The sequence below is a fragment of the Aotus nancymaae genome, unplaced genomic scaffold, assembly GCF_030222135.1.
Source record: "Aotus nancymaae isolate 86718 unplaced genomic scaffold, 86718_ANA_hifiasm-v0.15.2.pri h1tg000053l, whole genome shotgun sequence".
NCBI lineage: Eukaryota > Metazoa > Chordata > Mammalia > Primates > Aotidae > Aotus > Aotus nancymaae.
Genome location: NW_026988467.1, coordinates 700,952 through 726,010, shown reverse-complemented (window position 1 = coordinate 726,010; position 25,059 = coordinate 700,952). Strand labels below are relative to the sequence as shown.

At 63.6% G+C, this 25,059-nt stretch overlaps 1 protein-coding gene across 1 annotated transcript in view; it reads left to right on the top strand.

The window, feature by feature from the left end:
• The window catches only part of MEGF6 (multiple EGF like domains 6), a 42,506-nt gene that overhangs the window by 5,714 nt on the left and 11,733 nt on the right, over positions 1-25,059 (top strand). The window contains 13 exon segments of the mRNA XM_064363144.1: positions 807-929; positions 9,881-10,006; positions 10,827-10,949; positions 13,192-13,314; positions 13,613-13,750; positions 14,601-14,720; positions 15,434-15,556; positions 16,748-16,918; positions 18,427-18,558; positions 19,190-19,318; positions 21,039-21,167; positions 21,745-21,879; positions 21,952-22,086. Of these exon segments, the coding sequence (XP_064219214.1) occupies positions 807-929; positions 9,881-10,006; positions 10,827-10,949; positions 13,192-13,314; positions 13,613-13,750; positions 14,601-14,720; positions 15,434-15,556; positions 16,748-16,918; positions 18,427-18,558; positions 19,190-19,318; positions 21,039-21,167; positions 21,745-21,879; positions 21,952-22,086 (1,707 nt within the window).

Below are 25,059 nucleotides of genomic sequence, written 5' to 3'. Positions count from 1 at the left end.
ACAAACGGGGTGTCCGCAGACAGTGGGAGTTTCTTCCTCGCCATCCGAGGCCAGGATTCCGAACTCAGTGACCAGGGCCACGTGCCCTGGGAGCCTAGAGAGAGGACCTTCTGGCCGCTTCCTTCCAGCCATCTTCAGCCTGTGGCCTCTTCACCACAGTCTGCCTGGTCTTCACACAGGCCTCTCTGTGTGTCTTGGCGGGACATGGGCATTGGGTTTAGGGCCCAGACTCCTCTGGAACCATCTCCTCTCGAGCCTGAACTTAGGACAGCTGCAAAGACCCTGTTTCCAGACAGGGCCTCCCTGGGAGACTCCAGACGGCTGTGCATTGCAGCGACACTCTTCAAGCCAGCACGCTCTCCCTCCCCTCCCCTCCCCTCTCTCAGGCTACCCCCACAGCCTGGACATGGTCATCTCAAAAGCGATCAGTTTCTCTTTTGGGGCTAGTGAGTCCCAGTGGAGTGGTTGACACTGCCCAGGAAGCACTTTGGGGATTTGGACTTAAGAAAACCGAAAACTGCATGTGCTCCAGGTTCAGTCTTGAAAGGCGCTAGGAGCCCAGCCTGTCCCTGCTGGAGCCCTCCTCTGCTCCCCACCTTCCGGCCGGCTTCAGGCGGCGCCTGTTCCTTCCTGAGCAGGCGGCTGAGGTGGGAGGACAGAGCCTGCCTCCTCTGCCCCGGCTCTGGCAGGTGTGAGTGAGGGGCACAGGAGGGTCCTGGGTCTGGGTCCCCAGCACCTGGGGGGCTGTGTCAGCGAGGCGGGAAGGCGAGAGTGCCCGGCGCTGACCTGGCCCCATTCCTGCCCAGATGTGGACGAGTGCAGAACCCACAACGGTGGCTGCCAGCACCGGTGTGTGAACACCCCAGGCTCCTACCTCTGTGAGTGCAAGCCCGGCTTCCGGCTCCACACTGACGGCAGGACCTGCCTGGGTGAGTGTCGCCTGGAGACCCTGCCCTCCGGGGTGTGCCCAGGCCTGGCCTGAGACGGTGGCTGTGGACATGGAGAGGCAGAGGCCACTCTGGCGGTGGCTCCTTCCCGTGGAGCGTGGCTCTGTGGAATCCTGGCAGCGCCTTGCCCCAGGCTCAGGCCAGTAAAGGGACGTGTCCTAAGCTGCCAAGTTGCCCCCAGGGTCCTGCTGGGGGCAGGACCACTTAGCCACACTAAGCCTGGCTGCGATGCCGAGGCCTCTCCCAGTGGACAGGAGAGGGGGCCCGTCATGGAGATGCTATTAAAGATTCTCTGCAACAGAAGGTCCTGTGGTTGGTCAGCAGGGACCCCGGCCTGGCTATGATGTCCCCTAGATTTGAGAGAGACCTGGGTTGCTTGCCGGGTGGCAGGGGAGGCTGGCTGAGGAGGCCCAGTCCAGGGTAGGGGCTGCGTAAGGCCACCTTTCACCTTCAGAGCCTGGCTTTGTGAGCCCAGGTGCCCCCTGCCCAGCCTTGGGAGCCTGGAGGGTGTGGGCTGCTGCAGGTGGGTTAGAGCTGACCGAGGTGCGAGACCCTGGCCCTCAGCTTCCTCTGCGGGGAATCTTGGCTGTGAGAACGGGCCGGAGGAGGTGCCAGGGACACAGACTGTGGCTGCAGGGAGGGAGGGGTAGAGGGAAGGAGGGGTGCCAGGCCCCGAGGTACCAGTGCAGGGCTGAGCAGGAGGCTGGAGCCCACGAGTCTGCGGTGAAGAGTAAGTAGCCAGTCAGTCACCCCTGCCCTTCGGCACCCCTGCTCCTGGCTGGCTGTGGACACAGGCATCCCGAGCAAGGACAGGACTGGCTCTCTTGCTGGCCTCTGTCTGGGAGGCATGGAGGTTCATTCTCTGGGTGACAGGAGGTCAGGATGCCCCTTCTTTTGGCCTTGGAGGCCCAGAGTGGGGCCCAGGGTGGCTCTGAGCAGTCTCTCTCCCTCCTGGTCCTGCCTGCAATGTGGCAGGGCAGCCTGCCAACCCTGGGGGGGCCCCCCCGGCACACACTCACATGTCCCAGCCACTGCGGGGATCCAGGCAGCCGCTCTGTAACATTTCCCTGGATCTGAAAGTAGAAACAGATGCTGGAATGCTGTGATTTACTTCAGGACAACAGAGATGGGTGCGGCCCCAGCCTGCCGCCCGCTGCAGGGGCTTCTGGGAGCCCGGGGCACTTTAGCCATGGGCCCCCTGGTCCCCTCAGGCCCGCTGGAGGACCCAGCTCTTGGGGTGCGTGTCCTTTCCTCACCCCGCCTCTCAGGCAGGGTCTTCCTTGTAGAAGGGGAGCCCAGCTGTCAGTCCAGCGGGGACCTCTCCTGGCCTCTATTCCCCTCTCCCGGCCTCCTACTGTGAGTGGGGTCATTGGGACATTCACTCTCCTGGGCTTTGTTTTCACCATCTGCGTGGTGATGACCTTCCCTGAAACCCTCAAAAGGGGCAAGGACCACTCATCCACCGCTACCCACTGCCCACCCACCTGTCACTCACTCGCCGGAGCCGCCTCCTGTAGCCCCACTGCCCACCCACCTGTCACTCACTCAGCTGGAGCCGCCTCCTGTAGCCCCACTGCCCACTCAGCTGGAGCCTCCACCTGTAGCCCCACTGCCCACCCACCTGTCACTCACTCAGCTGGAGCCGCCTCCTGCAGCCCCACTGCCCACCCACCTGTCACTCACTCAGCTGGAGCCGCCTCCTGTAGCCCCACTGCCCACTCAGCTGGAGCCGCCTCCTGTAACCCCACTGCCCACCCACATGTCACTCACTCAGCTGGAGCCGCCTCCTGTAACCCCACTGCCCACCCACATGTCACTCACTCAGCTGGAGCCGCCTCCTATAGCCGGGCCTTCTGGGATCTGCCTCCCAGGAGCCTGCCCTCCGGGTGTTCGCACACTTGGGGCCCCAGAAGTCATCTGTGATGCTCGCCCATTTTAAAGGATCTTCTCAGGGCCAGATGCCAGGACCCCTGGGCAGGGCCTGCATAGCCTGGCAGGCTCCTGGGACCTTGGAGCCCCTCTGGCTGTCTCCCCGCAGGGTGCTCCCTGAGTGAGTGGTGGGCTCCCGGTGCCTCCTCGCCCCACGGAGGGCCCTAGTGAGACTCTCGCCTGCGTGCCGGCCTGTTACCTACGTGCCTTCACCTACTCAGGGGTCTGCTGGACGCAGAGTTGTGAGCTCAGGCTGCATCTTCTCTTCCATTTGGCTGAGACTCCCAGCAAGGCCTTTACACTGAAGCTTCCGGAACTTCCGGAAATACAGCCCTGGTGCTGTGACACGTCTGTTTCGCTACGGAAGGTGCTGGGAGTTTCACCCCTGGGAATGGGTGGTGACCCTTGCTTTGACAATGAGGGTAACTTGGGTCCCAGTAGCCTTTGGCTGAGTTGAGTTGGAGAAATGCCTTCCTCTCCCGTAAGTCCCTGCTGGTGACGTGGGGACCCCTGGCCTGGGGACACGTGAGGACTAGCCCCGTTCTGAGGCGGCCCTGCCTGGGCATCATCCAGACCCCCGTCCTGGCACTCGCTGGGGCGTGTTGTCCCCTCCTCCCTTGCCCATGGTGGCCTCTCCATGAGAGCTGTGGGTGGGGTTTCCATTATGGGGAGTTCCTGGGAGCCGACGCCTGCAGGGACAGGGCCGCCTCCTCTTCTCCCTGGAGTTTTTTTTTCAGGACTGGTGCAGGTTTGTCAGCCTGGGGCTGGTGGCAGCTGCCTTTTCTGTGGGGGCCTGAGAAGCTTCTAGAGTGAGGCGGGGCCCCCGGGGCCTCTTCCCAGGGAGAGCCATGTGTGCTTGTTTTAGGGGTGCCTCATCTCAAGCCCCTTCTTGTTGCTGAGGGACCCTGCCAGGCTGTGGGCCTGAGACGCTGGCCTGGGATGGGGAGGGGTCGGGGCATCTCAGCTCCTGGCCATGGCTGCCCTGTTAGGGGTCTCCTGCGGCAGCTCGGCCTGGGCCTGTCAGAGGGCACTGCCCACCCCGTCCATGCCAGGCTGCCTGGACTCTGTGAGGGCTTGACGGGGGTGGGGCTGGACTTCTGGCCCCCGGGGAGTTCAGGGCCCTTCCCCCCACACTGCCTTACCTTCCCGCCCCAGGGTGGGGGCGCCTCGGCTCACACTGCACCCTCTGCCCAGGTCTGTCCTCAGGAGTGGCCTCCCCCACGCCCATGGGCCGGCTGCAGAGCCCCTCCTCCAGGCTGGCCAGGGTCCTCCTGGCCGGGAGGGTGCTGTGACCCTTCTTGGGGCTGTGTCAGGGGCAAGGAACAGGCCCCGCAGACCTGATGCTCTGCTGTCTTGGACCCCCCAGCAGCTTGGAGTGAGGCTTGCAGAGAGGCTGCGTGGAGAGTCCACACGAAGTTCTGCCCATCCTTCCTGGCACGGGCTGCAGCTCTCAGGGTGCTGACACCTCGAGGGCCCGGAGCAATCTGGGAAGTCCTCAGAGGAGGCTGCACCCTAGGGGGGCCTTGACACACTCCAGAGGGGCCTTGAAACGCACTTGAACTGGCTCTGAGGCGGGGGGACGGCAGGAAAGGCACAGCCTCCACAGCTCCCGCCTTCTAGAGACGGAAATCAGACGCTAAAAGGGTTCCCTCCTCAAAAGGGAGAATCTACGAGAAGGACGTTGCCACTGGCTCTCCTCCCCAGCCCGGGCCACCAGTCCTGGTGTGCTCCGTTCCTGGGGTGCCCAGTCTCTGGGGTGGAAGAGCAGGACCTAGTGCGCCTTCCCGGTGGTGGGGGGAGTGGTCTGGCCTGTGTCTGTGGGCATCATTCTCGGTTTTCCATGACACCCTGCAGGGTGCCAGCGGGCAACGCCCAGAGAGGAGAGTCCCTCCCTTCTGGCTAACACTGAGCTGGAGGCCTCCGCTCCGTGTACCTTGGTGCTCTGAGCCAGCACGATGCCCACCCGTGCTCCTGGAGGTGGCCTGGCTGACCTCTGGGCCCTAGCCTTGGACAGGGCTGTTCTCTCGTGTCCCTGGCTTGAGTAGCACTCCGGGAGCCCCCCTGAGGCCCACAGATGTCACTGGCTCAACCAGCAGGGGTCCCTCCAGATGCGACACCCTGTGCGACCCTGTGTGGAGGAGCTGGCCCCATGCCCATCAGGCCTTTGGGCTGGACGCTGTGGGGGAGGGGACTCTGTTGTCACCCCCTGGTGGCCTGGCCACCCCCTGTGTGTGTCCCAGAGTTGGATGGACTGTTGTGTGCATCTGGGGTGGCCTCCAGGCCCTGCCTGGGTGTGCTGTGTGCCCTGGCAGACTCTTCCCTCCCCCGGCCTGGGTCTCCCCATCAGGGCAGTGAGGGGCTGCAGAGGCCCCCGCTTGGCTCCTTCTTAGAGGGGAGGCCTGGCCTGGGGGAGGCTGCTGGCAGGCAGCTTGACTGTGTGAGCTCCAGGCTGCTCCACGGAGCACACTTGTGCAGACCCAGGGCCTGCAAGACCCAACCCAGGCTGCAGCTGCAAATGGGGAGTCTGCCTTCCCAGCCTTGTGGGTGCAAGAGGCTGGCCTAGGCCGAGCCTGCAGGAGCGGGGGGAAGAGCCGCTGATGGGGCAGCCCCCGCTCAGCCCGGGAGACTGCCCTGGGCTTCTGCACATGGGAAGGGGCTTCTGTGGCCTCGCCTGAGTCTAGAACGCCAGAGGTGCTGGCGGAGGCGGAGCGGAGTGCTTGGGTACAGGGGTGGGGCGTGGGATGCTTGTACCCCAACCCAGAGAGACCACCACCCCAGTCTGTGTTCAGAAACCCAGCAGGAAGGCCGGGCGCTCGGGCTGCTGGGAAGGGGAGCTGGTGCTCCACCTGGGTGAGAGTCAGGAGCGAAGAGGAAACCAGCAGAAGGGGCCGAATCAGAGCGTTGCGTGGGGTGGGGAGGAGGGCGGGAGAGGCCTGGGCCATGCCTTTGGCTGTGCTGAAGGGCCAGGGCTGGCTGCCTTGCTTCCGTCTGACTGCTGGCCAGTGTGCTGGTGCCAGGCACTGTTTGGCAGCAGGTTGCTGTCCGGATGATATAGACCAGGACTGCCCTCCTGGGACCTAGTGACAACCGAGGTGTCTTCCTAAACACTCTGGAGAAGCTGAACCAGTGTCGCTCATGTAGCCCTGGGTCAGGGCCGCCCCCAGGAGGGCGGGTTGGAGCTGAGGCTCGGCAGCGGGCAGGCGCATGTGTTAGGTGGGCGCTGCGGGCTTGGGTGCCCACTCTGTGCCCTGCCGCTCCTACCCTGGAGTGCCCCTGTTGGCCCCTGCCAGCTGTCCTCCTTCATCCACGTGTGTGGTGCTGCTGCCGCCCGCCACTCCCTAAAGTGCCCAGGCCCCTCGTAGGCCACTGGGGCACTGCTAGCGCTTGTCTCTAGGGACCCGCCTGTCACCTTGGCCAGTCGGTCTGGACCATTGCAGCCAAGCATGGGCCGAGCTGACCCCCCAGAAAGGCGGGCACTGGGCAGGACGATCTGGCCCTGGCGGGGGTTGGGGGCCTTGCTGGGGTGTGGGCTACGGGGTCTAGCCTGGGTCCGTGGATGGGGCGCTCATGTTTTCCTCCCTGCTCCGTCTCTGGGTGCTTGGCAGCTGTGCTGAAGGGCCAGCGTTTGCCTGGTGCTCTGTGTCGTTGGGGTGACATCATGGGCTCAGATGTCCTGGTGTGTGGACGAGGACAGCCGTTCTCACGGGCTATGAGTAGTGCCCCTGTGCCACGGGGAGGCCTCATCGAGAGGGCTGGGGATGGGGCAGGTGCACAAGGCGGGGCCACCTGCAGGGAGCTGGGGATGAACACCATGCCACCTGCCACCCTGGCCCTGTCCCCAACAGAGGGAGGGCTTCCTAGAAGGCAGGGCTGTGGACCACTGACCACACATGCAGGAGACTCAGGACCTAGAAACCATCCCAGTTTGAGGGCAGTAATTACAAACCTCGTGAAAGCTGCAGGGACCAGAACCACACTGGAGAGCTGGCCCCGAAACCACTGGGCTGGGTTTGGAGGCTTGGGCAGAGGAGCTGGTGGGCACAGCCCTCAGTCAGCTCAGAGGCTGGGCCTTGCCACGGGTGCCCCACCTTCCGTGCCTCCGAGAGCAGAGACCAAGCCGGCTCAGGCAGAAGGAGGCCCCTTTCCGTTTGCAGGGCTCCAGCCTCACATTTGGAGGGTTCATGGGTGGCAGCACCTCCTGCTGGCAGAGGTTGGAATTGCAGCCCAGCCCAAGTGGACCTGCACTTGCCTGGGCTGGAGTGACGTCCCCTAGAATTGGCAAACTGGGGAGTTAGGGTGACCCAGGCAGCTCTGGCTGCATTAATGGAGAGAGTGCTCTGTGTCTCTTCCTACGAGGACACAAATCCTACCCGGTCACGGCTCTCTCAGAAAACCTATCTCCAGATCCATTCCCTTTGGGGATTCGGGCTCCAACATTGGAATTTTGGGGGGACACATTCCATTCATCATAGACTGTCCCCCAACAACAGTCAGTTGCATGTGATCTGGAAGTGGGCAGGGACCAAAGTTAGGCCTTGGCAGAACACGACTCCGGAGTCAGGAGGGGCAAAACGCCAGGCAGGATTGCCAGAGCACCTGGTGCGATTACACACACGGACCATCGAACCCTCACCGGTGGGGACTTTCCTTTGAGAGAACACCACTTCAGTATTAAAGAAGTGAAAGACACAGGGGTCTTGCCGTGGAGCCTGCGTCTGTCCACCGGGGAGCCGGGCAAGGGCTTGAGCACAGACAGGGAGGATGTCCCCCACTGGGAGGCAGATCCCCCGTCCATGTCTGATGGACACATTCAGCTTCGCCGGGTCTGAGCTTGGTCCACTTTGCAGGACTGTAGCAGGTGCGAGTTTTGGCTGTGGCCTGGGAGGGAGGGCTGGGCTGTGTGTTTTGCAGCCGGGTCTCACAGTGTCCCGAGGTGTCATGAAACGTTCCCAGCAGTGCTGGGCGCCGGCCACACAGAGGTGGCCCTTCCTGAGCTGCACATCCCCGTGCCGGCGAAAATCTGCCTGCTTTAGCTTTCCGGGAATCCGTGGCACAGGACACACGTGATGACATGGGGCTTGGCGCCGGCTGTGCACAGCTTTGGAGCATCTGGGGTGTTAGAACTGTGTGGACTGGAGCAGCGAGAGGATGGGCTTCAGGGGGACCCCCGCCCCGACCCCCTCCCGCCCTGGTGGGCTCCAGTGGGCACTGTGCCTGGTGGTCCCTGGGTACATCTCGGGGCTCTGCCTGTCTGGAGGAGCTGACGGGAAGTCCGTTTCCTTCCCTGCTCTGCCACAGCCGCCTGGGTCCTGACAGCCCAGACTCCTTGCCTTGGGCCCTGTGCCCCTGTGCCTGCCTGGCCCTGCCAGGAGGGGCTCTGGTTCCTATTACGTGTTCCAGACAGGGGTGTCGTTGCTGCAGTGCTCACCGTAAACAAGGCCCCCAGGGGCGGGGTCAGCCCAGGCCATGCTCAGAGGCCCCTGGAGCCGTGGCAGTGGCTTCAGCAGAGCAGTCTCAGGTGAGGCAGGCTGGGCCTGTGGGCCAGGACAGCCCCCATCTTGTCTGGGCAGAATGGGGGTGAGGTAGGTGGGGCGAGGGGCTCAGAGGCAGGCTCACCTCAGTTCTGCCCTGGGCTCTCCCAAGCCTGCATGTGCCAAGGCCACGTGGGGCAGGAGACAGAGCCATCAGCGCCACCCCCACCCACACACCCCCCAAGGCTGGCTCTGCCCCAGGAGGGGACCCTCTGCCCCAGGAGGCAGGTATGACCAGCTTGCTCTGTGGGGGCTTTGCTGTCTCAGGGCCTAGAGGCAACAGCCGCTGCCCGCTCCGGTGACCTCAGACCGGCCTCCCTCAGTGGTGCCGGGCACCCCACCCGCCAGGCAGTGACAGTAGACAGTTTCCCCAGTTTTGGCCCGGGGGCCAGTCGCCCCCAGGGATGGTGGCAGCCCCTGAGGAGGAGGCATCTCAGGGAAGCCTTCTCCCTAGAGAGTCTCAGCACTTTAGTAATGGGGCTTGGGATTGCTCTGGGCACAGGCCTGGGCAGACAGCCTCCCCTGCCGGGGCACAGCAGCCGCGTGTTCATGCAGCTTCCCTCTGAGCTTGGGGCTGACTCCCTCCCTAACCACAAGGCGACTGCCAGAGACCTGACGGTAACCCAGTCCCCGCTGAGGAGCTGGCTGCTGCTTTTGGCAGAGGTCCGGTGCCCACCCTGGGTGCCAAGCCTGGCCCGGCCCAGTGCCTTCTCCCCACCTCCCTGGTCCAGCTCAGGGCACGGCCCCATCCATCAGCCACGTACAGGCACCCGCTGGGCCAACCTGACCCCACAGCCCATGCCCTGCCGGAATGTGCATGAAGGAGTGAGGGTGCGGGCACTAAGTGGGGTCAGGTGTGAGGTGTGGCCTGGCCGGGGGTGGGTAGGAGCTGTGCTGGTCTCCCGGGAACCGGGAGCCAGGTCTGTGGCCCTTGGCAGCTGTCCACAGCGTCCCCACCTTGGGGACCTGCCCCTTGCCCTGACCTGCCCCTTGGTCTGGCCTAAGGACCAAGATGGAGAGATGCCTGGGTCTCAGTCCTGCCCTGCCAGCCTGCGGCCTCCTCCAGGGAGACGTGACCTCCTGGGGCACTGAGCCCTCGCTCGCAGCTTCTCAGAGGCCCCTGGTGTTGGGTGCTCTGTGCTGGGGGGTGCGGGGCTTCTGTCTGGGTGGGGCCTCCTGCAGAGCGCTCTGCGTCCTGCCGTCAAGCAGGCTGGGCCAGAGGGTCCAGTGAATCCCCGCAGTCCTGAGGATCCTGTGGGTGGGCAGAGAAGGCAAAACCAGGCCTGGGAGCCAGGCAGGGAGCAGCCATCGTCCAAGATGATGGAGATGAAAAGGCAAAGGGGCTCGGAGTGGCTGGGAGGGGCCCTAGGGCAGGAGGAAGTGGCCATGCCACCGCCTGCTCCATGCCAGCCAGGGACAGACTGTCAGCCAGGTGTCCTCTTGGCTGACTTGCGGTGCCGCCCACGTCCCCAGCCATTAGCTCCTGCGCCCTGGGCAATGGCGGCTGCCAGCACCAGTGTGTCCAGCTCACCATCACTCGGCACCGCTGCCAGTGCCGGCCCGGCTTCCAGCTCCAGGAGGACGGCAGGCGCTGTGTCCGTGAGTGTCACCAGCCCGGGAGGGAGGGAGGGAGGGAGGACCTGGGGGTGGAGGCAGGGTGGGCTGCCTTGGAGGTGGAGGCAGGGTGGGCTGCCTTGCCTGGGCTGGGTCTGGGCTGCGGGGGAAGTGGGTCTTCAGGAGGCCCCCAAGGCTCCTGAGAGGCCCGGTGGGCTGTGGTCCAGCCCCTTTGGCTGTGCCCCAGGATGGCACATCTGGGGCCAGGAAGCTCAGGATGGGTGCTGCCTCACTGCCGTGGTGCCCATCCGATGGGGCCCCCTCATTTCCATAGGTGCCCACCTGAGGCTTGCCGCCCTTGGGAGGAGGAGGCGGGCGGCCAGGCCTGGTTTGACACACTGCTCCTAGTCCTCAGGGCTGCTTGCATGAAAGGAGGGGGCTTTGCTGATGGTGACGGCGGGCAGGCTCAGCGGTCCTCCAGAATATGGAAATGGGGGCTGTGGGTGGGGCAGGTGCTGGGAGAATGTCCCCACTTGGTCTCTAGGGTTCTCCTCAGAGTGGGCATGAAGGGGTCCGAGTCACAGAGCTGGGGGGTCACCGCCCTGGTGTCAGCGCTGGCACCCGGGCTGAGAGGGTGGTGGGAGGAGCCGGCCTGGGCCGCTGCCTGACCTGGGCTGGCTGGCCTTGTCCTGAGGCTGCAGAGTCTTCTCGTAGTCTTAGAGGCTTCCCGAACCTGGGAGATGGGAGACCCACTGCCCAGCCCGTCAGCCTGGAGCAGGGATGGGGAGAGCACTGGGTGGGGCAGGTGCCCTGCAGCCACCGGGGTCCCCTCTCCCCAACCCCCTCCTCGGGTCCGTGGCCGCAGGGAGAAGCCCGTGTGCCGATGGGAACGGCGGCTGCATGCACAGGTGCCAGGTGCTCCGGGGCCTCGCCCACTGTGAGTGCCACGCAGGCTATCAGCTGGCAGCGGACGGCAAGGCCTGTGAAGGTAGGACAGCCTCCCCTGCTGCGCCCTGCCCAGGTGCTGTGGAGAGACCCAAGTCCAACTCTGGGCTGTGGCCTCCCATGGGACTGGGCCCTTTGGGAGCAGGGCTGGCCCTGCCTTGTCCCCCCTTGGGTGACCTGGGATGTGGCGGTCTCATCTCCACTGCTGGGGGCTGAGGGTGAGGGATGAAGGCTTGCCAAAGCTGCTTCCAGCCCAAGGCTCGTTTCACCAGAGGTGAGCCAGGGAGCTCGGGTGTTGCTCACAGCTTTTAAACTGTTGTATTTCCTAAGTAGCGTCTGCTTGTCAGGAAAACTAAAGATACGAGTGAGGGGAAAGGTGGGGCGAGCCAGGCGCCGTGGCTCACGCCGTCATCCCAGTGTTTTGGGAGGCCAAGGAGGGAGGACCGCTTGAGCCCAGGTGCTCAAGACCAGCCTGGGCAACATGGCGAGACCGTCTCTAAACAATTTAAAAAAAAATTATTAGCCGGGTGTGGTGGTGCGGCCTGTATCCTAGCTACTCAGGAAGCGGAGGCGGGAGGATCACTTGGGCCCAGGAGGTCAGGGCTGCAGTGCGCCATGGTCACCGCAGCACCGCAGCCTGGGTGCAGAGCAAGAACACTCTGTCTCTCTTTTTTGTTTTTTTGAGATGACCCTCACTCTGTCACCCAGGCTGGAATGTGATGGTGTGATCTGGGCTCACTGCCAACTCCACCTCCCGTATTCAAGCGATTCTTCTGCCTCAGCCTCCCAAGTAGCTGGGACTACAGGTGTGTGCCACCATGCCAGGCTAATTTTTTGTATTTTAGTGGAGATAGGGTTTCATCATGTTAGCCGGGATGGTCTCGATCTCCTGACCTTGTGATCCCCCCACCTTGGCTGACTCTGTCTCTTAAAAAGAAAAAAAAAAAAAAAGGCCAGACATTGTGGCTCACACCGGCAATTCCAGCACTTTGGGAGGCCAAGGTGGGCGGATCACTTGAGTTTAGGAGTTCAAGAGCGGCCTGGGCGACACAGCGAGACCCTGCCTCTACAAAAAAATTAGAAAACCTGAGTAGCTGAGCGTGGTGGTGCACACCTGTGGTGCCAGCTACTCGGGAGGCTGAGGCAGGAGTCACTTGAGCCCGGGAGGTTGAGGCAACAGTGAGCCATGATTGCATCACTGCACTACAGCCTGGGTGACAGAACGAGACCCTGTCTCAACATAAATAAATAATAAAAGAACATAAAGGAAAAAGGTGACATTGTCACTGAGCCCCGGACACACCTGGATGGAGGGGGCGGGTTTCTGTCACTTCACTGGGGCTTGTTGTGAATGTGCTTTTTTGGAATCCGGTCATGGGGAAGTGCTGTTGTCTAGACACACTGTGGCACCCTCCCCTGCGCCGTCCTATGCCGCAGGGCTGGCGATGTTTATTGTTAACCCCGCCCCTGCACCTCTGGGTGTCCCTGACTCTTCCCCCGATAGCCAGCTTCCTCTGAGCCGCCTTGGGGAGGGGTTTGGCTGCTGCCACCCTGGTGGCCCACAGGGGAGTCTGCAGACCAGGCAGTGGTCAGTTTCCAATGGTATTAGTCCATTTTCACGCTGCCGATGAAGACATACCCAAGCCTGGGCAATTTTCTAAAGACAGAGGTTTCGTGGACTTAGAGTTCCACGTGGCTGGGGAGGCCTCACAGTCATGGCGGCAGGCTGGGAGGAGCAAGTCCCATCTCACAACCATAGTGGTAGGCAGAGAGAGAGCTTGTGCAAGGAACTCCCGTGTTTAAAGCCGTCAGATCTCAGAAGACTCATTCACTTCACGAGAACAGCACAGGAAAAACCCACTCCCATGACTCAGTCACCTCCCACCGGGTTCCTCCCATGAGGACACGTGGGAATTGTGGGAGTGACCCTTCATGATGAGATTTGGGTGGGGACACAGCCAGACTGTATCACCAAGCACTCTGCTGGTTGGGGTGTCCTGGTGTGTGGCTCCACGTCTTCAAGGACACCAGGAAAGTGCTGCCGGGGTAACAGCGCCTGGTCACCCAATGGGCTTAGCATGAGACCCTTGCGGACCCACGTGGATGCCAGCTTTTTCATCCCAGGGCACCTGCAGGGTTGTGACTAGTGGTCGTCATGGGCAGTGGGATTGGCCCCGAACACCTGTGTCACGCGGCCGCAGGCCCTGGGTGTCAGCAGGCCATGTGCTGCCTTCCACTGGCCCTTCCTGGCACCTCTGAGCCCTCCCCACGGTCTCCCCCTCCAGATGTGGATGAATGTGCTGCAGGGCTGGCCCGATGTGCCCACGGCTGCCTCAACACCCAGGGATCCTTCAAGTGTGTGTGCCGCGTGGGCTACGAGCTGGGCGCCGATGGCCGGCAGTGCTACCGTGAGTGGGCAGCCGGCGGCGGGCTGGAGGTGCCCGGGATGGTGGTGCTGCCCCCCAGGACCCCTAGGCCTGCTTTGGCAGAAGGGCAGGGCTTCCTTGTCCGTCAGGGGCAGCCCAGGGTATGCGCCCTTGGTGGGCACGGAGTCCTAGACCCAGCGAGGCCTGGGAGCTCCGTGTTGCTGCTTCCCGCTGGTGTCCCCGGGCTCAGGCTGGCTGCTGGGTGAAGGTGGGGGGAACCGAGGTGGGTGGGGGCATCCCAGCCGTCACCCCACACCCCGGGTGACTGGTCTCGTGGCAGGGATCGAGATGGAGATCGTGAACAGCTGCGAGGCCAACAACGGCGGCTGCTCCCACGGCTGCAGCCACACCAGCGCCGGGCCCCTGTGCACCTGCCCCCGCGGCTACGAGCTGGACGCAGATCAGAGGACCTGCCTCGGTGCGCGCTGGCTCCTCACAGATGCCCGCACCCCCGCTCCAGGGATCTGCTGCCACCCTGAGTCTGGGATCAGTTCCATGCCATGACTTGGAGGTCCTCTTCTGTCTCCCTGAGTCCTGGTCTGGCTGCCTGGGCCCAGGCGCGGTGGTAGGGCAGGCCTGACACGCAGCATCCTGGTCCAGGAAAGACCCTGGGTCCCACATTGGGCCGCCAGGCCCACGCCTACGGCCCTGGCACCCCCTTAGCCCCATCAGTACCTCCTCAGCACCACCCCATCACCTGGGGATGTCCCAGTGTCATGGGAGTCACACCCCAGACCCTGACTCCCAGATGGAGTCCCCACCCTTCAGCCCCAGTCCAGCCCAGTGCCACCACCTTGTTCACCGCAATCAGGCGGGTGGCCCAGGGCCGTGATGTGTGTCCTGTGTGTGTCTGCATATGTGGGAGTGGGAAAACACATGTGTGTGGGTGTGGTTGCGTGGCAGGTGCGGGACCGGGAACATGCGTGTGTGTGGGTGTGGTTGCGTGGCGGGTGAGGGACCGGGAACACGCGTGTGTGTGGGTGTGGTTGTGTGGCGGGTGGGGGACCGGGAACACGTGTGTGTGTGGGTGTGATTATGTGGCAGGTGTGGGACCGGGAACACGCGTGTGTGGGGGTGTGGTTGTGTGGTGGGTGTGACTGTACAGGTGCCGCATATGTAGGTGTGCACGTGTGAATTGTGGGCAGGTGTGGTACAGTTGGGCGTGTGAGTTGTGTGTGGTTGTGTGCAGTTGCATGCAGTTGTGTGTGGGTGGGGGTGTGCGTGTGCAGCTCCCTGGTACCAGGGGGCCCGTGCTGTGTGCCCCACAGATGTCGACGACTGTGCAGACGACCCGTGCTGCCAGCAGGTGTGCACCAATAACCCCGGCGGGTACGAGTGTGGCTGCTATGCCGGCTACCGGCTTGGTGCCGATGGCTGCAGCTGCGAGGGTGAGCACCGCCCCACCGCTGCACAGCGAGGGTGGCCTGGGAGCGGGGCCGCCCTGAGGAAGGACACGGGCCTGGCTCTGGTCCCCCGGTGGTGGGCATGGGGTCGGCCTGCTCTGTGCTCTGCTGCATGCAAGGCTGTGGGTGCTGTTTGAGCACCTGCTGTTTGCAGGGGTGCTGGTTGAGCGCCTGCTGCATGCAAGGCTGTGGGTGCTGTTTGAGCGCCTGCTGTTTGCAGGGGTGCAGGTGCTGTTTGAGCGCCTGCTGCGTGCAGGGGTGCAGGTGCTGGCTGAGTGCCTGCTGCGTGCAGGGCCGTGGGTGCTGGCTGAGCGCCTGCTGTGTGCAGGGCTGTGCAGGCATTGGTTGAGCACCTGCTGTGTGCAGGGCTGTGCTGACCTTCCCCCTTCCTCCCTCTGGCCTGAGGTCACTGGCCACTCTCTCCTGGAGCTGGGCCTGTCCCCCCAGCTGCTTCCTGGCTGGCCCCTCCCAGCCTGGCCTCCCTCCGGCAGGCAGGTGTCTGCCGTGGCTCTGACCCTGGGGCGGGAGGACAGCCAGAGTGTCCGCTGCAGCTGGGGGTGTGTTTTACTCACGAGACGAGCCAGTCGGCTCTGGCAGGGCCACCAGGGCTTCAGCCCATGGGTGGGACTGGGTGGGCAGGGGCCTCCCTGGTTCCCCTCCCGGGAGCACAGGCCTCAGCAGCCTCGGGTCACCCGCAGATGTGGATGAATGCGCCTCCGGCCGCGGCGGCTGCGAGCACCGCTGCACCAACCTGGCCGGCTCCTTCCAGTGCTCCTGCGAGGCCGGCTACCGGCTGCACGAGGACCGCAGGGGCTGCAGCCGTGAGTCCCCCGCCCTCCGCGGAGCACGGGCCTCTGCCTTCTCAGAGTTTGCCCCAGCTGACCCTGCGTCCTGCAGGTCTGGCTGGCCCCACACCCACCTGCCTGGGATCCTTTGCCCCCTGGCCTCTCTGAGCCTGCACCACCTCAGAGACCATCGGGCCCCTGGGGACCCACTGAGGTCCTGCCTCTTCTGAGTGCTGTGTGGGTTGGGGACAGTGGGGTGGGGAAAGCTGATGAGACAGGCATTCTCCTGGAACCCAACACCTGTCCTGACCAGGTGAGAGGAGAGGCCACGACCTAAGCTACTGTTGTCCCTGAGACTGATGGTGCTGCTCCTGCCCGACCCCTCTCCCGCCCCGAGCCCTGTCCCAGCCCGACCCAACCCCTCTCCCATCCCTGGGACTGATGGCTGCTGCTCCCAGCCCGACCCCTGTCCCAGCCCAAGCCCTCTCCCAGCCCTGACCCCTGTCCCAGCCCGACCCTCTCCCTCCCCGAGCCCTCTCCTGCCCCGAGCCCTCTCCCGCCCCAGCCCTCTCCCGCCCCAGCCCTCTCCCGCCCCAGCCCTCTCCCGCCCCAGCCCTCTCCCGCCCCAGCCCTCTCCCAGCCCAACCCGACCCCTCTCCCAGCCCGACCCAACCCCTCTCCCAGCCCGATCTGACCCCTCTCTCAGCCCGATCCCTCTCCCAGTCCGACCTGACCCCTCTCCCAGCCCAACCCCTCTCCCAGCCCAACCCCTCTCCTGCCCTGAACCCTCTCCCAGCCCAACCCCTGTCCCAGCCCCGACCCCTCTCCCACCTCGACCCCTGTCCCAGCCCAAGCCTTCTCCCAGCCCGACCCCTCTCCTGCCCCGAGCCCTCTCCCGCCCGGAGCCCTCTCCCGCCACAAGCCCTCTCCCAGCCCGACCCCTCTCCTAGCCCAACCCCTCTAGGCCCCAGCGTCCCTAGATCTGGGATGGGGCCGGGTACAAAGGGCCAGGGTTCAGGTGCTCAGGGCCTGGAGCCTTCTCTTTCCTGAGGAGGATCGGGTGCAGCTGGGATGACCCTAGGACCAGGCTGCGGAGCTGGGGGTAGTGGAGGCAGTAGGAGGCTGGTGGGGGTCCCTGGAGTGGGGCTCGGGCTCAGCCCCACCTGGCGGAGGAGTCACTGGGCGGGCAGGTGGTGGCTGGGGCTAAGGGGCCTTTGTGTCCGGCAGCCCTGGAGGAGCCGGACCTGGACCTGGACGGCGAGCTGCCCTTCGTGCGGCCCCTGCCCCACATCGCCGTGCTTCAGGATGAGCTGCCTCGACTCTTTCAGGATGACTACATCGGGGCTGATGAGGAGGAGGCGGAGTTGCGGGGCGAACACTCACTCACAGAGAAGTTTGGTGAGTGTGGGCTCCGCCCCGGGGGCTCCTGCTCTCAGGGCCGCCAGCCAGAGACCCCTCGGGCTAGGCTGCCATTCAATCAGAGGTTGGGGAAGTGAGGAAGGACCCCTGTAATGCCGTGTTAGACCAAGACCCAGGGAGGCTGAGCCACCGGCTCCCTTTGCACAGCTCCTAGGTTAGGGCTCCTTCTGGCCCCAGCATTTGCCCCACGTCACCCTTTTGGGGCCCTCATGGGCCGAGGATGCCCCTTATGCCCCTTCCCTGCCCTGAGGGTCTGAGCCGGGCCTCTGTGCCTGCTAAAGCCAGGGGTGAGGCTCTGAACCCCTCCATCTTGATCTGCCCCCCATCCTGGTCTGGCTGTCCCTGCTGTGGCCAAGTGTCGGGCTCTGAGCCCCCCATCCTGGTCTGCTGTCCCTGCTGTGGCCAGGTGTCAGGCTCTGAGCCCCCAATCCTGGTCTGCCCCCCTCTGCTGAGGGCAGGGGTCAGGCTCTGAGCCCCCCATCCTGGTCTGCCCCCCTCTGCTGACGGCAGGGGTCAGGCTCTGAGCCCCTCATCCTGGTCTACTGTCCCTGCTGTGGCCAGGTGTCAGGTTCTGAGCCCCCCATCCTGGTCTGCTCCCCTCTGCTGAGGGCAGGGGTCAGGTTCTGAGCCCCCCATCCTGGTCTGCCCTCCTCTGCTGAGGGCAGGGGTCAGGCTCTGAGCCCCTCATCCTGGTCTGCCCCCATCTGCTGAGGGCAGGGGTCAGGCTCTGAGCCCCCCCATCCTGGTCTGCCCGACTCTGCTGAGGGCAGGGGTCAGGCTCTGAGCCCCCGCATCCTGGTCTGCCCCACTCTGCTGAGGGCAGGGGTCAGTCTCTGAGCCTCCAATCCTGGTCTGCTCCCCTCTGCTGAGGGCAGGGGTCAGGCTCTGAGCCCCCCATCCTGGTCTACCCCACTCTGCTGAGAGCAGGGGTCAGGCTCTGAGTCCCCCATCCTGGTCTGCCCCACTCTGCTGAGGGCAGGGGTCAGGCTCTGAGCCCCCCCATCCTGGTCTGCCCCACTCTGCTGAGGGCAGGGGTCAGGCTCTGAGCCCCCCATCCTGGTCTGCCCCCTCTGCTGAGAGCAGGGGTCAGGCTCTGAGTCCCCCATCCTGGTCTTCCCCCTCTGCTGAGGGCAGGGGTCAGGCTCTGAGTCCCCCATCCTGGTCTGCCCCCTCTGCTGAGGGCAGGGGTCAGGCTCTGAGCCCCCCAATCCTGGTCTACTCCCCTCTGCTGAGAGCAGGGGTCAGGCTCTGAGCCCCCCATCCTGGTCTGCCCCCTCTGCTGAGGGCAGGGGGTCAGGCTCTGAGCCCCTAATCCTGGTCTGCTCCCCTCTGCTGAGGGCAGAGGTCAGGCTCTGAGCCCCCAATCCTGGTCTGCTCCCACTCTGCTGAGAGCAGGGGTCAGGCTCTGAGCCCCCAATCCTGGTCTGCTCCCCTCTGCTGAGGGCAGAGGTCAGGCTCTGAGCCCCCAATCCTGGTCTGCTCCCCAGTCTGCCTGGATGACTCCTTTGGCCATGACTGCAGCTTGACCTGTGATGACTGCAGGAACGGAGGGACCTGCCTCCCGGGCCTGGACGGCTGTGACTGCCCCGAGGGCTGGACTGGGCTCATCTGCAATGAGAGTGAGGCTGCTGGGCAGGGGCCACGGGCCAGGAAGGGGCCTCTGAGCTGCAAGACCTGGGGACAGCCCTTTGAGCCCATTCAGTTTTGCTCCTTCCTGCTAGCCCTGGGCAGGGGGCTCCAGGCAGATCCATCCATTCATTCATTTGTTCATTCATTTGATGACCATCCTCTGCCTGTCCACCCTTTGCCAGGCACTGTCCAGGCAGTAAGGATTCCCTGGGAACAAGCAAGCCAGCGTGTTTGTCCTTCCTAAATGTCGGTCTTCACGGCCTGGCAACAAGCGAGCCAGCAAATAACTAAGACAGTGAGGGGTGTCTGCTGAACAGCAGGGGGCAGGTGAGGTTCCTCTGGCTCACATGGCCACAGGGACCCCTGACAACTGTCCGCGAGGCTCTGCCTGTTTGAAAGAGCCAATCTAGAAAGATCAGCAGGCGTGCTGGTGTTCAGAGAGAGGAGTCGGTGATTGATTAGTGATGTCTGCCATGAGCACGGGAGGGGTGATGTGGCACGAGCGCCATCATTTTTTGCTCTAGGCAATTGCTTCTGACCCCAGAGCCTCCAGCCCTAGGAAAGGGCCTCGGAGTGTTGTGCCGCCTGGTGACCCTGGCGCTTCCCTGGCACTCTTTGTAGCTTGTCCTGCAGACACCTTCGGGAAGAACTGCAGCTTCTCCTGCAGCTGTCAGAATGGTGGGACCTGCGACCCTGTCACGGGGGCCTGCCGCTGTCCCCCGGGTGTCGGTGGGACCAACTGTGAGGATGGTGCGTGAGCCCCTTCTGGTGCTTCTGGAATTATCCCTGGGCTGCAAGGGCAGTGGGAGGTGCCACCCCTCCGCCTCCTGCTAGTCTCCTTTCTCCCATTGGAGCAGGGAAAGTGCTGCTGAACTTCTGGACTCCCTTCCCTTCCTGCCTCCCGTCTCCAGAGCTCCAGGCCGTGCCTGGGAGGGAATGAGGCCCTCCAGTGAGAGAAGGGTTGCTTTTTCATTGTTGCTAATTTCCCCAGGGCCTAGCCGCAGCAGATGGTAGAACTTTACAGAGCAGCACTTTTGGAATGGGTTCCCTTGAGAGGCAGTGAGGTCCCTGTCCCGGCAAGCATTCAAGTCGAGCTTTGTGGTGGAGTGGTGGCTGAGTGAGGTCTGCAGAAGGGATTACTCAGGGGCCGCTGGCTGCTAGGGATGTTACTCATTCAGAAGTTTCAGCCTTTCTGGGGGAATTAGTCCAGGAAGTGTTTCCCAGGTGGCTAAAGCTTCATATTTAGGTCTTTTCTGCCTTTTTCCCTGGAGAATGCAGCTAACGTCTCATAAACTTCTTGCCTTCATGGAGGAGAGCCAACCACAGAACCTGTCCCCCACGCCCATGGGGCCCTGTGAGGCTCCCGGGCTGTATGTGCTGTGCTCTGCAGGCCTGGTTGCCTGGTTCGGGGGCAACCCCAGGCAGCCGCACAGGGCTTCCTGCCTCTTCCCTGTGAGCGTGCCTCCCTTCTCCGATTGCACTCTGCCCTTTCTATTCTGCAGAGTGCTGAGGACGCACTGCCTGTTAGGAGCTGTATGAGGGCTGGGTGCCTGCTGCAGGCGAGGGATCTGAGTGTTGGCACTTCTGCTCTGCGATGTCCGATGACTTCCCAGAGACCTGGGTCTCGGGTGGGTCCTGTGGGAAGGTCATTAGATTCCCCAACAGGGAAAAGGCCCCTGTGCAGATGACCGAGGAGCTGAGTCCCAGGAAGGCCTGCCAGGCCCATGCAGGAGGAGGGGCTTGCCAGCCCCATATTCATTCCCAGGCACTGCACCCCTGGGTTTATACTGCATCATCCAGGCTGCCCGTGGCATCAAGGGGTCGCCTCCTCTTTCTGTGTCAGCCCTTGCCTGCCTTTCCGATGAAGACATCTGTCTTTGGGTTCAGGGACAACCTGGATAACACAGGGCGGGTCTCGTCTCCCGACCCGGGGGACTAGGACGTGGATGTAGCTGTGGTGGCACCTTCAGCTTATTCCCGCCTTCGGGAGGAGGAAAGACACGGGGCGGGACCCAGCCGGAGGGAATTATTTGGGGAACAAAGGCGGGGATGTTTCTACCTTTGGGGCCACCTGTGGCTTGGGCCTGGGACCTGGTCACTGGGGCCACGGGTCCTTCCAGCTTTGAGCTTCTGAGGTCAAGCTTGGCGACCACTGTGGGACAGAAGCCAGGCGGCTCCTGATGTGGGCCAGACTCTGGGGAGAGTGGGGTGTGAGCTTTGTGCATCTCCAGTGTGGGCCAAGGAATGTGCTCCTCCACCTGCCCTTGCCATGAACCTTGGGGGCAGGGGAGGTAGGGGATGGGCCAGCCAGGGCAGACGGCCACAGACAGCCACATCTAGGAGACTCACCAGGTGCCTGGCAGCGGCGGCTCGCAGCTCCCGTGCTGAGCCCCGAGCATCCTCTCAGGTCGGGGGTCACTTGCCGAAGGCTGGTGCTGCCCAGCTTCTTATGGAGCCTCGCTGCCCCCAGGCTGCCCCAAGGGCTTCTACGGCAAGCACTGTCGCAAGAAGTGCAACTGTGCCAACCGGGGCCGGTGCCACCGCCTCTACGGGGCCTGCCTCTGTGACCCGGGGCTCTACGGCCGCTTCTGCCACCTTGGTGAGTCTCACTGCCCCTTCCAGTGTCCACGCTGGTTGCAGGGGGTGGAAAGGGTGGTCTGTGTCCTATTACCTGCACTGTGGGTTGGGATGAGGCCATTGGGGTCTGGCCAGGTCACCCACTGGGATGTGGGTCTGGGGTCCACCCGGAATCTGTGGACTCCAGGCCATGTCCTCTCGACTATAACTGTGCTGGCATCTAGGGCGTCTGGGTGGACGATCCCCAACCTCACGGTGCCTCCCAGCCCTGAGCTAGGAGGTGGGTGGGCTGCAGGTGAGGGCAGGGCCAGGCCTCTTGCAGAGGCCTGCAGGGAATGAGGCCCATGTTGGCTTTTGGAGATTCCTGGCAGCAAGGCCAAGCTCTGAGTCCCTGGTGGGGTCACCCATCCCTGCTGGGGTCACCCATCCCTGGTGGGGTCCCCTGTCCCTGGGGTTCAGACACTCAGGGAGGGAAGGGGCAGTGGGCTGCAGGAGGAGAGGTGGGTGAGGACAGCTCCCTGCAGGATCGTGGCTGGTGGAAGTGGTCTGGGAGGGTGGGGCTGCAGCTGGGAGCCCCCCTCACAGCTCTGTGGGTGCAGCCTGCCCACCGTGGGCTTTTGGGCCGGGCTGCTCGGAGGAGTGCCAGTGTGTGCAGCCCCACACAAGGTCCTGTGACAAGAGGGATGGAAGCTGCTCCTGCAAGGCCGGCTTCTGGGGCGAGCGCTGTCAGGCAGGTGAGTCCAGGCATGGGGACTGGGGGGCGCCAGGGCCGGCTGACTCCACTCACCCCTCTCTCCCACCTGCAGAGTGCAAGCCAGGCTATTTTGGGCCAGGGTGCCGGCAGGTGTGCACCTGCCCATCGGGCGTGACCTGCGACCCTGCAAGCGGCGCGTGTGGGAAGCAGTGCCCCGCCGGCTTCCAGGGTGAGGACTGTGGCCAAGGTGAGTGGGCGGCTCCTGGGCCTCTTGGCAGTCTCAGTTTGGGGTCCGGGCTGCCTGCCCGGCTGGGGGGTGGGCTTCAGAAGGGCTGCACAGCTGCCACCATCAGCCCCCTTTGCCTGGGCCCAGGTGGTGCCTTGCTGCTGGTGTCGCCTGGACAGCTTGTCATGTGGCGATGGTGCGGCTGCTGGTCTGAGTCTGGTCTGCTTAGGGCAGGGGCTGCTCTGTCTGCCAGGGTCTGGCCCAGAGAGGGGTCCGTGCTTCTCCAAACTCCTCCCTCGCTCACTCGCTCCTTGCTCGACTGGAACAGACTGAGTTCTCTGGGAGGCTGGGGCAGCAGCTCCCTCGTGTGAGCCGGCAGCAGAGAGGCTGTCCCTGGGGGTGGTGGTTCGGAGAGCAGTCTGGGCTGCAGGCCCCTACACATGGACGCTGTGGCCTGGGTGTGAGCTGGCACAGAGCTGGGGAGCCCCATGCTCACGTGGCAGGCAGGGGAGGAGGCTGTTAGGAGCTGGCTGAGAGATGGGCCGGCCATGTCTGTGCTTAGGTGTCCCCAGGAGGCTTGGGGACCTACTCCCTATGTGACTGCAGCCCAGCGTGCATGGGGCTGGGGACTTTGCCAAGAGGGCTGCGGAGGTGGGGGGCGTCCCGGCTGCCCTGGCTTGTGCTGGCGGGAGGTGCAATTAATGACAAGGACAGTGGCGTACAGTCCCGGCCAAGCAGAAAGCTGACCAAGCTGGTCTGAGGCTCAGAGCCGCAGGACGGTCACTCCTCAGTCTCATGACCAGGGTAGGAAATACCTCAGTGTGTCATCGACTTCTGAGGGGAAGGAAAATGGCCTTGGCTGAGTAACAGAGCTGCCACGGCGGCTGCTGACAGGGCCTGGGCGGGTGGGAACCTCCTTTGGCGCGGTGCTCACTGTCCACGCCCAGTGGCCGGGAAAGACTGGAGCCATGAGGGCCTGCCATGTGACCAGCATGACCATGGCCTGGGCTGGAAAGGGACCTAAAAGCCGGGTGCCAACCCCTCCCCTGCCTCCCCTGAGACCACACCAGGGGGATGTCTAGACTCAAGCCCCGAAGCCTGGGCCCTCCCCATGCCACCTCCATCTGGGGAATGAGAAGGGGCCCGCAGAGGGAGCAGCGTCCACCCAAGGACCCACCAGACAGCTTAGGCCGCCCTGGTCCCAGCCATCCAGGGTCAGAGCACTCTGGGCCAGGACCCCCGACCTGGACTCCCGGGAGCTCTGTGGTCTCAGGCCAGCGGGCAGCAGCTCTGAGTGCTGGCTTCCCATCTGTACATGCATTCTAGGGCTTCACGAGTGTGTGGATGTGGGCCTCAGCTCCTCCTGACTCCCTGGCATCCTTTCCCCACCCTTCCTCCCACTCCCCACCCCCAAACATGCACACACATACATGCATACACCACTCGAACGCACACACATGAATGCAGGCAGGTGCATGCACACGCACGCCAGCAGCTCGCCCTCCCCTGATGCCTGTGACCCTCCTTCCAATCTCCACTCTGCACACCAGAGATGGTGAGAAGGCCTCGCCAGAGAAGCACCTCCACAGCTCCCAGAGCCCCTAGTTCCTGAGAGAAGGAAGGGTCCTCCCCTGCCCCTCCCCTGCTCCCTACCTGTCCAGCCTGGAGTGCAATGGCACGATCTCAGCTCACCGCAACCTATGCCTTCCGGGTTCAAGCGATTCTCCTGCCTCAACTTCCCGAGTAGCTGGGACTACAGGCATCTGCCACCACGCCCAACTAATTTTTTTGTATTTTTAGTAGAGACGTGGTTTCACTATGTCATTCAGGCTGGTCTCTAACTCCTGACCTCAGGCGATCCACCTGCCTCAGCCTCCCAAAGTGCTAGGATTACAGGTGTGAGCCACCGTGCCCGGCCCCTTCTTTTCTTTAAGAGGCTCTGGTGCGTCAAGGATAAGCCACAGGTGATGGCCCCTGCGTGTTGATAGAAAGCCCCATTGCTTGCCATTGGGGCTAGGCAGCACTCATCTGCCCCACTTAATGGAGAGGGGGTTCCCTGAGGCCCTGCGGGGCTGCTATGACCAGCGACCCCCACCCTGTGCACACTGCCCAGTGCCCAGTGCCCTAGGCCATGCTGAGTGCCAAGCCTGTAGTCCCAGGGACGTGCCTGTGTCCCTGTGGGCGGGCACCCCTGGAGATTGGCCCTTGTGACAAGAGTTCACCAGGGTATGTCCTCAGGACCTCAGCGGGGCCAGGCCTGGCGCTCCCCCTGTGTTATCAGCGCTTCTCCCAGGGAGGGCACGTCCTGGCTCTCAGCCCCACTGTGGGTGTTCTGACACGTGGGCTCTGTGGCTCCTTGGTCTGCAGCACAGGGTCTCTGTTGACTGCCTTCTTGGGGCTGCTGCGATGGCATCATGGGCCCAGGGAGAAATTTAGTTTCAGCTGCAGACTGGGCATCAGAGCGTCTGCACCTCGCTGGGGCAGGCGGGAAGGCTTCTCCGCCACCGGAGCTCCTGGCCCAACCTCACACTCTGTTGTCTCTTGGGGGAGGCCAAGGCCGGGCCCTGAAGGGCAGGGCAGGCATGGAGGGCAGAGGAAAGCTCTGCCAGAGAGGCTGCTCCAGGACTCCCAGCACCCACGGCTCGGCCAGGCCAGGGGGAGCAGCCCCTACAGGCCCTCTCCATGGGGGTTCGCTCCTCAGCACCCACGTCCTCTCCCGAGGTCCCCCTTTCCGGATGCTCTGACTCTCTGGCTTCTGTGCTCCCTGGGGTCTCATTCACCTGCCAGGTGGAGGAGGGGGGAACCCTAGATCTCCAGGGGGTCCCCTGCAGTCTCCATTCTAGCCCCACCCCACAGGGAGTAGGCGGTGGGTGGCTCTCGGGTGCAGTGAGTGAGTGCACAGCCTCCCCAGCTCTAGGGTCGAGTCCCTGTGAGGGGGTCCCAGCTGGGTGGAGGAGCGGGAGAGACTGTACCAGCATTGCCATGTCAGGCTGA